The sequence below is a fragment of the Gekko japonicus genome, unplaced genomic scaffold (assembly GCF_001447785.1).
Source record: "Gekko japonicus isolate JY-2015 unplaced genomic scaffold, Gekko_japonicus_V1.1 scaffold70, whole genome shotgun sequence".
In the NCBI taxonomy this organism is placed as follows: domain Eukaryota; kingdom Metazoa; phylum Chordata; class Lepidosauria; order Squamata; family Gekkonidae; genus Gekko; species Gekko japonicus.
Genome location: NW_015167529.1, coordinates 1,162,117 through 1,173,468, shown reverse-complemented (window position 1 = coordinate 1,173,468; position 11,352 = coordinate 1,162,117). Strand labels below are relative to the sequence as shown.

At 42.1% G+C, this 11,352-nt stretch overlaps 1 protein-coding gene across 1 annotated transcript in view; it reads left to right on the top strand.

Annotated features, from left to right (window-relative positions):
* Positions 1 to 943: 943 nt before the first annotated feature.
* The window catches only part of LOC107112228 (very-long-chain enoyl-CoA reductase-like), a 27,588-nt gene continuing 17,179 nt past the window's right edge, over positions 944 to 11,352 (top strand). Inside the window, exons 1-5 of the mRNA XM_015413326.1 lie at positions 944 to 961; positions 5,444 to 5,494; positions 5,733 to 5,784; positions 6,759 to 6,803; positions 9,053 to 9,156. Of these exons, the coding sequence (XP_015268812.1) occupies positions 944 to 961; positions 5,444 to 5,494; positions 5,733 to 5,784; positions 6,759 to 6,803; positions 9,053 to 9,156 (270 nt within the window). The remainder of the gene's footprint in view (positions 962 to 5,443; positions 5,495 to 5,732; positions 5,785 to 6,758; positions 6,804 to 9,052; positions 9,157 to 11,352) is intronic.

Genomic DNA, 11,352 nt, shown 5'->3' with positions numbered 1-11,352 from the left:
TAAGGAAGGTCTTGGAAAGTAATTTGTGCAGGTCTCTGTACGTTGCCTTATATTGGGGGGGGGGGCTCATGGAGAGCCTGCGTTCAAAATGCTGATGTTCTGAATTTCAAAGTTTGGGAAACACAGGATCTACATGCAGTTGGATACTCTAATGGCAAATACACAGAAAATTACTGTACACTTAGGCCGAGTTCAGACTGGCAGTTTGCCCCAATATACGTGCGTTTCAGAAACGTTCCACAACTGGGTTAAAGGGGCCAGTCACACAGGCACATCTGTCAGGCGTTCCCCACCCGTACTCAACCTGTCTTGTAAGGCTTTGCTCCCGAGTTTAAAAGATACCTGGTGAAAGTGGTAGCAAACCCTGGAAAGCGTGATTATCCCGCGTCCATCCCGCACCAACAAAGTGTGAACGTCAAAAGCCGCATTTTTCTTGTGCGCTCATGCGCATAAGCGCATATCTCAGATTACCCCCCCCAAAAAAAACCCCCACATGCCTCTGGACCAACAGTGTGAACGCTCCCTTGTGCCTCCTCCCGGTATGCTCCTGCATCAGTTGCTGCAGTGTGAACGGGAAAACCCGGAACAGTTTGTTCCGGCTCTTTTTTTGCCACGACTCCCTCCCGCTTCAAACTGCCAGTCTGAACTCAGCCTTAGTTGGGTATTTGTGTCTACAGTCAGGTTGTTGTATACACTGATTTAAAAAAAAAATCCACCTGGGTCACTCAAGTTCTATATTGATAAGTAGCTGATTTCTAACATATAAATTGAACATATCTGTGTGGTTATTAGTTTTCATAATTATTTTTTGTTTAGTCGGTTATGAAAACAGACAGATGCTGTGTCAAGCCCTAGTCATTCAGTCCAGGGAACTCCTGCTTAGTGTGTGCACATAATACACACACAAAGCTGATTCATGAGTTACCAAGTCCACATGGCCACCATGAGGACTTTGAATCAGGTATGTGACAGGAGTCCAATTTGGACTATGGCACACGGGGAGAAGAGATTTAAGCCTTTCTCCCTGCACTGTTCTAGAAGAAGAAGAAGAGTTGGATTCAGGGCTTTTTTTCTGGGGGAATGCACCAGAACAGAGTTCCGGAACCTTTTTGACAAAATTCTTTTTAAAATGTTGAAAAGTTCATGAGTTTTCAGTATACAGATTAAAAAATTCATTTTCCTTTCAAGAGTTCCGGCACCTTTTTTTCAAAAAAAAGAAAAAAGAAAGAAAGGAAAGGAAAAGCCCTGATTGGATTTATACCCCGCCCTTCACTTGGAGTCTCAGGGCCACTTACAATCTCCTTCTCTTCTTCTCCCCACAACAGACACCCTGTGAGGTAGGTGGGGCTGAGAGAGCTCTCTCAAGGACTGCTCTTGAGAGAACAGCTCTGAGAGAACTTGTGATTGACCCAAGGTCACACCAGCAGCTGTGTGTGGAGGTTGGGGAATCAAACCCAGTTCTCCAGATTAGAGTCCGCTGCTCTTAATCACTACACCAAACTGGCTCTTAACCCAAAGAGCTCCTATTTGCCCCCTTGGGGAAATTCACATGTACTGATCGCTGCATGTAAGTTTTCCTAGAAGGGCAAATAACAGATCTTTGGTGCTATTTCAAGTAGGGAAAATGGTGGGTAGATGGAGAAAATCTTAAGCCCTTTTTCTCCATGTCCCACAGATTCCAAATTATTGAACCGCTGTATACCTGGGAACGGAGTTTCCTGCACAAAACTCCAGGTACACATCTGTTGACAATCCACATGTTTGCTACTTAGACCCCACAATGTGTGAATTGGTTCTGACATTTAACTAGGTATTGTCCAGAATCCATTCATTTTCTAAACATAACTTCACAAGATTAAGTCCAAGAAAGTTGCTTTTCTGAAAAGGGTTTTTTTTTTTAGTTTTAATGGTTTTAAAAATGTGATTTTTAAAAATTACATATGTTTTTACTTGTTAGCCTCCTTGGTGGTTTTTGTTAGGGCAGGAAGATGAGATATAAATTTTGTAAAATAAATAAATAAAAGATGCTAAGTCCTGTAGATATGCTAATATTTTATCTCAGTCCAGCCTTCATAGTGTGGACAGATGGGTAGGAATTGCAGGTCAACATGAGATTACATTGCACATGTATGTGGACTGCGAGGGTCGAATGTATACTATGTACCCTCAGTTTGAAAAGGCTGTTTCCAGGTCTTGTTTGGCCTGCATCCACTCCATGCCACTGTTTATGCAGCCCCATACTGCCTTAAGGACATGTAGACTTTCACTGGTTTCGTCAGAACCGGATCCCATCTCTATACCGGTGATAAAGCAGCTAACTGGAATCGCTTTGATGTTAACCCTGTTTCCACAGACCCTTGACCTCTTCTAAGCTCATTCCATTTTCAGCTCCTCTCCAACCCATCACCATTTATCTGTTCAATGGATAACTGCATGGATTATCTTTAGGATTGTGTCTGTGTGTAGTCCACTCTTGCAGCAGTTGGTTTGAGACCCTGAAGTATCAGGACTCAGCTTGCTGCTTCTCACCCTCCCTGGAACTTTGCTTCAAACAGAGCAGGCTCAGACTTTACTTGAAAGAGGTGACGGGCTAGAGTACCAGACCTTGGGCAGAAGAATTACTATATCTAACTCAGAAACCTTTCCTGCTCAAGAACTCTGTGCCTTTCTTCTCTAGGTGTCTCATACCCTCAAGGAGTGGGGGCGGTCCACCCCAGCCTAGGTATTAATCTCCAAACCAACAGAGATTGAGGGGGAAAAACTTGCACAGAGAAATATTTAACGACACTAATTTGACTACTGAGAAAGATGGTTGGAGTATGAAGAGAAACTAGGCCACAGCCCTAATTAAATCCAAATGAGGCTCACCTTGATAAGCACTTTACAGTAGCACTCAGATGATTAATTCATATTGAATTGCTCTTTCTCTCTGGCCTGCATGTTTGTAGACTGTGAAATAAGCATTTTTCCCCCTCTGGAGTGATTTTTGTAAAAGAAATCAGTATGGCACTAACTTGGCAGTACCACGCAGGATGGTTGAGAAGCCAGACAAGGGGGATGGCAAATAGAGGCAGGTACACGTATACGAGTATGGTAATGGAGCCTTGGAGTATTCCTGTGGTTGCTCTTGCTTCTTTTTTTTAACATCAAGTAATACTTGGGTTTTTGGTAACTTGACTTTTATGCCTTCTGAGGAATGCTATTTTAAAACCTTACCTAACGAAAGAAATGTATTAAAAAGGTATAGTAGTTTGTTTTAGTACTACTGCCTATAACTGTAGGCTGTGTTATTGTTTGGTGTAGAGAAGTACAGTCTTAGGAAATCAAATCCTTACTTCCTATCTCCTTGTGATTTTTGTTTTATTTTGCAAATGGAACAAAGCCATTTAATTTGTATGTATTGTGTGCTAGTACTTTAAATAGTAAATGCATTTCTGTATGATAGTAAATTGCATCGTTTTTAAAAGAGTGACTGTGGAGTTTTCATTCTAAACAAAAATCCTGTAGGCTGTTGTAGATCCAGCGTGCCCTTTCAAAAGTATAATCAGGGCTATTTTGGGGCAGGAACGCACAGGAACGGAGTTCCGACTGGCTCCCAAGTTGGCCACGCCCAGCAGGAACTCGTTAGCATAATAGGCCACACCCAAGAGCAGAAACTCATTAGGTTTGGCTACATTAGGGGTGTGTGGCCTAACATGCAAAGAAGTTCCTGCTACAAAAAAAGCTCTGGGTTTTGACAACAAACAAGGTAAACAGAATAAGAAGCAAAAGGTGCGTGTGGCTGGATGACCACACTTCTGGTAACATGGGGGTGCGGCCTAATATGCTAATGAGCTGTGCTGTTAGGGGTGTGGCCCAATATGCTAATGAGTTTCTGCTGTTGGATGTGGCCTATTATTCTAATGAGTTCCTGCTGGACTTTTTCTACAAAAAGAGCCCTGAATTTAGTCCTTACCCCAGAGTTAATGTTGCTGTCAAGTCTGGTGGGGAAATTCATGTTCCAGAAGGTATGTGTGGGTGAAGAAAAATAGGATCCTGCCCACACTCTGGATTGGCCTGGTTATGACTGGACTGGCTCTGTGACATAGACTACCAACAGCCCACTGACAGATCATGGGTTGAACGCTATCGTTGGTGTAATTTTTCTGGGCTCCTGGTGCTCTACCCAATTTTTGTCATGGTATTAAAAAGAATAGTTTCAAGTTATGAGAAACAAACATTCCACATTCCTTACACCCCTCAAGTTAATGGTCTTAGGAGAGAGTAACGCTGTTTAGGTTTGCACTGTTAATGTTGCATTGCTGGTTTTGATAGTATATGTTAGATTTATGTAAGTGTACATTGTTATATAAGGAGCTGCGGTGGCTCAAGTGGTTAAGACGCTGAACTGCAGGCTGTCGAAGGTCAGTAGTTCAGCAGTTTGAGACCCGAGTTGCCGCATGATGGAGTGAGCTCCCATCTCTAGTTCCAGCTCCTGCCAACCTAGTAGTTCGAAAGCAAGAAATTGCAAGTAGATAAATAGGTACCACTTTGGTGGGAAGGTAACAGCGTTGACCACGGAAACGTCTTTGGACAGCGCTGGCTCTTCGGCTTTGAAACGGAGATGAGCCCCACAACCCTAGAGTCGGACTCAACTGTCTTTCGAGCAAGGGAACCTTTACCTTTACCTACATTGTTATATGTACTGAGTTTCAGCAAAATATGTATTTTGGCCTCTGGACCACCATCTGGAGAATACAGTCACCTCAAGAATAAGTAAGTTGGCCTATGCTGGTAAGCGTGCTTAGTTATTAAAGTTTAGCCTTAGGAGACTCATTTGTTTCAAATGACAAATATTATTTGCTGTTGCATTGTAAGAATTTTATGCCTCGACAAATAAGTTTCCAGGATGGAGTTCAGTGATGCATCAAACGGATGTTGCAAGCCATTGCCGCTGATATTGATGTCTTGCTGACGTTGCAAACTGTTGTGTTGTCCTGACTTTGTGAGTTATCTTGGAACACTGTGGTGTTAAGGCACTGCAGGACAGTGTCCCATGCTAGAAATAGCACCAGAAGATGCATTGCTGCACCACATTGGTATACACTATGGAAATGGGTGAAAAGCAGGATATGGAATGGATGAGATGGGAGACATCTTTCTCACACCATTTTGAACATCGTGAACTTTTAATCTAACTGTATTAGAACTGACATTTCATCACAGCAGGACACATGGACAATTTCCAGCAGTTCCACTAGATTGGTTCCATTCTTTCTGCAGTGATGCCAGAGATCATGTTTACCTCCTTTAACCTTCTGTGAAACAAAGTGAAAAAGTTTATGCAAGCTCTTACCTGCCACACATGGCATAGCATCCTATCACCTAACCAACTACTGGCATGATCTGCTGAACTTTGGGATCCATAGACATCATTGTGAGAATGTTTGATATTTTTCTGTAGGTGGAAATCCTCGACTGGAAGACAAAGCAGCAACTATGCTTTCTGGAGAAGGTAAATAACAATAGTTTCATTAATTCATTTCTGTAGTACTTCTTGAGTGTTGTACTTCTTAGTACTAATTTTTCTCAGTAAAAATAACTTGTGAAGTGGGACAGGATCGTTAACCTTCTTTTGTGGATATGATGGCTGACCTGTTATTTCCCTGTTTCCTAGAATTATTAGAAATTAATGAGGGTGAAAACTCTCTTTCAGTGCTTGCATTCCAAATGAAAATATTTTTGTCTCCTAGGTTGAGCCACATGCTACGATAAGTGATATCAGACTGATGTTCCATAAATTATGTAAGTGAACCAATTTCAGAGAATATGTGTTTGAAATATTAAAAAATAATTGAATTATAGATGATTTATAGAGTATGTGAAAATGTACAAATTATGATTGTACTATTTGCACGGGGGCATGATATATTTATCTCATTGCTAAAGTTTAATTAATGGGACCGTTATTTCCTATGGGTGGTATACCTAGCTTCTAAGACTAGGCCCCCTAGCTGTTTGGTGGCACATATGCTCAGTGGCCAGATCTTCCCATAGAAGTCAATGGCTTTTTAAAATTTAAAGGGCACATGTGCCACTAAACAGCTGTTTGCCAGTGCTTACCTTATCTCTCTCCCTCCCAAATCCTGCACTTCCCCCAAACACTCCCAAAATTCTAGAAAATAAATTATCATTATTACAAAATTTGGGGAGTGTTTGAGTAATTTCAGATATCCTTGAGCCAACTCAAAGCAGCTAAGTTCAGGTTTAATTTCAGTTCCAGTATTGTGCAAGTTTGGTGTAGTGGTTAAGTGTGCGGACTCTAATCTGGGAGAACCAGGTTTGATTCCCCACTCCTCCACTTGCACCTGCTGATGTGACCTTGGGTCAGTCACAAGCTCTGGCACAGCTGTTCCTGAAAGAGCAGTTTGTGTCAGAGTTCTCTCAGCCCCACCCACCTCACAGGGTGTCTGTTGTGGGGAGGGAAAGGAGTTTGTAAACTGCTCTGAGACTCCAAGTGAAGGGCGGGGTATAAATCCAATCTCTTCTTCTTCTTCTATCTGAACACATACCCCTAGCGTTCTATACTGGTGAATCTCCAGGTATGCTAGGGTATCTCCAAGTTATAGTGGTGTATCACTGTGTTATACTAGTGTGGGCTTGGTTGCCATTTTAAGGAGTTTCCAACTAGTTTAGGATTGCCGTAAATCACTGTGTAACTGGGTGGACTTTTTATTATTGTTATTAATACCATTTGACATCTTTTATATTCCATACAGATCCTCAATGGTATCCAGCAAGGCAGTCAATAAGACTTGAACCCAGTAAGTTCTAGTACCTACTAGACAAGTGAATTGTTGTTTTATTCATCTTCCATTTTTGTTGCACAATTCAAAATGGTTTAAATACAAACTGCTAGCTTTCTGAACAAGTCTCCAGGTTGCTTTTCTACCAGCCATTTTGTCTGGAATTGTCATCATTCATTCTTGTGGTTATTTGTGGAGCATTCAGACGACACTGCTGCCGAGCCATTACAGTCTGATGTTTTCCATCTGTCCTTTCTCAGACTTGGTTTATGGTAACATTCTTTACTTTGGATGAATTGTAGTCTATACTGTTCACTCTGGATGGATAAAGCACTATTGATGCACCTGGCCATGAGAAGCAGTTAGGTTGATCGTGTGGTTGGTTAGTGCCACACCATTTTGTGATTGCACTGCCATCTTAGAAATGTCTTGCAATGCAGTTCCTTCCCTTTATTGTTTTTACACAGCCTGATATTGCAAAGACAAAAAATATTTAATTAAAGGACGTTGTGGAATTTTTTAATTATCATCTGCAGTTCCATCTGTTTGCAACAGGGAAATTGTGCAACTGATAGATGAATTTAAAAAGAGGAAATAAACATTAAGGACTGCTTAGTGGAAATGAGCTCAAGAAATGATTAATTACAGAGTAATTCCATAATGACGGAAGGGGAGTGGGATAATGAATTTGTAGATTTGTTGGGGGTTATGTGCTTATAAGGATGTCTTTTTATTATTTGCATTTTTTTCAGGTTGATAGTAAATGGTTGGATCATAAAATGGAAATAAGATCAGAAAAATGATTAGGCTAGTTATATTAACAATGGGAGTGAGGAACCATGACTATTAGGGTGGTGGTATATTTTTGTTGTAAGCATGATTCTTTAATTTATTATTTTTTCTGTTCCATTGATGCATGGTAGTGAAATAGCATGATTGATCAATTTTTTAAAAAAGCAAATGGTGTGATCCCAAAGCAGAAATGAGGTCAGAAAACGATTAAAAGATCAATGACAATAATGCTGGGAGGAAACAGTTCAATCCCATTGCAAGAAACAGACATAGTTCTGTTTAGGATAAACAGGCAGGAGTCCTGTGGCATCTTAAAAGACTAACAAAAATTATATTCCAGCATAAATTTTCATGGACTAGAGCTCATTTCTTCAGATGTGTCCTATTTAGGCTTCTGCAGTGTGGGAGGCATTGCAATGCAGGATTTAAATGGGGATTTAGTGGCACTGTACTGGGTGTAGAAGTTGCACTTGCACCTTATTGTGAATGTATATGCGAGGTTTTGCAACATACAGTCCTTCAGAAGGACACTTTTGTGGAAGCAACTACAGACAGCTTTTATAAACCAATGCAGAACTATTCCTATTGAACGCAGAGAATGTTAAAAAGCTCTCTTATAGGAATATAGAAAGCTGCCTAATACTGAGTTAGACTTTTGGTCTATCTACCTCAGTGGTATTTGCTCTAGCTGGCAGTAGCTCTCCCTGCTGTTAAGGGGAAAAAGGGACCTTTCCCATCCCTGTTCCCCAAAAACCTTTTTAGCAAGAGATGCTGTGACTGTCTTAGGGATGCCAGCCTTCCAGGTGGGACCTGGAGAATTACAGCTCATCTCCAGACTACAGAAATCAGTTCCCCTGGAGAACATGGATGCTTTGGAGGGTGGACTCTGTGGCATTGTGCCATCCCCAGGCTCCATCCAAATCTCCAGGAGTTTCCCAACCTCCCCCCCCCCCCCCCCCAGTCCTCTGCTGCTGGCCAGGGGAGACCCAGCAACCCTAGCACTGTCTGCATGCGAAGAATGTGCTCTGTGACTAATCTATGGAGTCGCTCAAAGAAGACTGAGCTATAACCCGGCAGCTGTTGACAGAGCGGATGCTGTTGGCCAAAGCACCCTCAGAGGATACCCGTGACTGGTCCATAGGTCATGCAAATAGAGGGTTTTTTAAAATGCAGAATGAGAATGGTGTTGCTGTTTGGGTACTGGACCTTTCCAGTCTTGGGCCCCAGCCTATCCCAGTCTCAACACCCTCTGAAGCTGGCCCTAGACAGGGCACCGGCAAAAGGGCACTCCTCCAAGCCAACACAGAATTAAATTTAACTGGAATCTTTGTTTCCAGCCAGGGTTTACTCATACAAGAGTGTCAGTGTCAGAACCAGTGTCAATGTGTCAGCATGCCTGTTTTGATCAGAGACTACGTGTTTCAGTTCTCCTCTTCCCATGGTAAGCATCACAGCTTTTCCTCTCTTCTTCACAGAAGGAAAATCACTGCGGGATGAAGAAAGCCTTCAGCTGCTCCCTGTTGGCACAACTGCCACATTCTATTTTAAAGATTTAGGGCCTCAGATAGGATGGACCATGGTAAGCGTCACAGGCTGAGACATTTAATTAATAAATGTTTCACTTTGATTTAATCCTTGCATTACTGTCTTTATTACATTGCTGTAAGATTCCCTTCTGCTTCCTGGTTTTCCCACCAAAACAAACAATAAAGGGCTTTTTTTTGTCAGTTAATCTAAGATTGCAAGATAGCAACTCTCCAAGGGTAAAAATATATATATATATATAATTGACTCGCAAACTTGGCAGGCAAATACATTGCAAGGCAGTACTGGTTGCTCAGCAACATGACAAAATAGGCCTAGTTGATGCAGTGACTATTTGGGGGTGCAGCAAAAAACCAAAGACAGAGAAGAAACAGCCCTCCTGAGTTCAAGGCAAGGGGTCCAATGAAGTGCCACATACCTGAGCCACTCCTGTGGAATGGAGCCACTGGAACAGGGACTTTTTCCTGGCAAAGCTTGTGAAGCATTTCCTAGGCCGAAGATGCAGTAATAGGGAATGTTTCCATACTGAATTTTTGCCTGTCTTGTGGCTATTGAAGGCAAAAGTGTAATGCCAGGAAAAGATAGGAACAGCAAGGCTACTGGTCTGATTGGATAAGAAGTGATATTGACTGAATGTTAGGTGGTTGCTCTGCGGTGAGGTGGGCAAACTCAGTCTGAAAGATACTGTCCTTCCATGTTTACCATTCCTAGCTACAGTTCTATATGCGATCCATAGCGTGTGTCAAATCATGAAGTCATAAAAGAGCTGCTTATTCCATTACTTTGCTGTAACAGAAACCCCTTTGATGTAAGGGGTTACTAAAGCAAAAAGCTGTGGTAACCTCCTGTGACTTTAATCCTCTTGCATATGCAGAAGTTAACTCTTGTCTTGGCTGATAAGCAGAAGGCATGTGCTGTTGTCACCACTTTTTCTCAACCTTCATGCAACTCTACACAGGGAGTAAGAGGGGGCTGATAGCCAACATTTTCATGTTATTTATTTACTTACTTCATTTGTACCTCACCTTTCTCCCCACTGGGGTCCCAACATGGCTTACATCATTCTCCTCTCCTCCATTTTATCCTCACAACAACCATGTGAGGAAGGTTAGGCTGACAGTGTGTGACTGGTCCAAGTTCACCCAGTGAGCTTCCACGGCAGAGCGGGGGTTTATCTACTTTCTCACTGAAACTCAAGGCGGATACTAACGGATGGCCGCGTGTGGAGTCACTGCTGTGGGTTGTGTGTAGTGCCACTGCTGAAATAATACTGAAAGCCTAAGATGTGCTACACCTGCTGAAGTACAGAGGAAACATCACAACAGTGCAATCTAAAAGCATAAGCTGTGTACAGGAAACAGTAGTGAAGACATCCGTAGATGGTGTTTCCACTTTTTAAAATGCCTAGGAGTAACTCAGTGTGTAGTCTGTATTGTGAAAACTGAAAAGCAATAATTTTAAAAGAAATTATTTAAGAAAGCACATTCAATAGAATCCATTCATCATGTTTTTTTGACCCAACTATTGATGAAATGTCTAATCCTTCCAGTTCCCGCTGTAAGCATTCACCTATCTGGGCATTCTTGTGCCAGCATAAATATGTATCCTGAAAGGAGACAGGAAGTTAAAGAAAGTGAGAGGAAAGAAGTTGCAGTTTATTGGATTCCTTGTCAACTTTATGGTATAAAGACTGCATAAGAGGCTTGAGACAGAGCAAACCTGGACTCATGTATAACCTGCGCTTAAGAAACTTCATGCTCCAGTCTAAAAGAAGCTGAACTCTGCAGCTGTGTACATTATGCAGACTGTTACTTTAATGTGTGTTTTGCATAGTTTATTCTGCTCCTGTTAGTCGTGCGGAAGGGCACAGTGCAATAGAAGGGCACGGAGGTCCTGACCTCTGGAAATCCTACTTTGCTTGCTTCTGGGATCCCAGTTTTCAATGTAATTATTTATATCCTTTTAATCCTGTTCTCAAAATCATAAGAGGGAAAAAAAAATCTGCCTGTCTCCCTGGGACAGCTTGCTCCCATACACAGTCCTTATCTTTCACTCCCAACTGATATTCTAGTATTCTGGATCAAAGGTCAGTGAGCCCATGATGTCCGTGGGGGCCTTGGAAAGCTCCCTGATCCTCGCAGGTGTTGCTGGTTTCTGTTGATCGTTCTGTCCTGTGTCCTGTTCCCCCACGCTGCCTTTCACTGAGGGGGGGAAAGGGAAGTGGATGTGT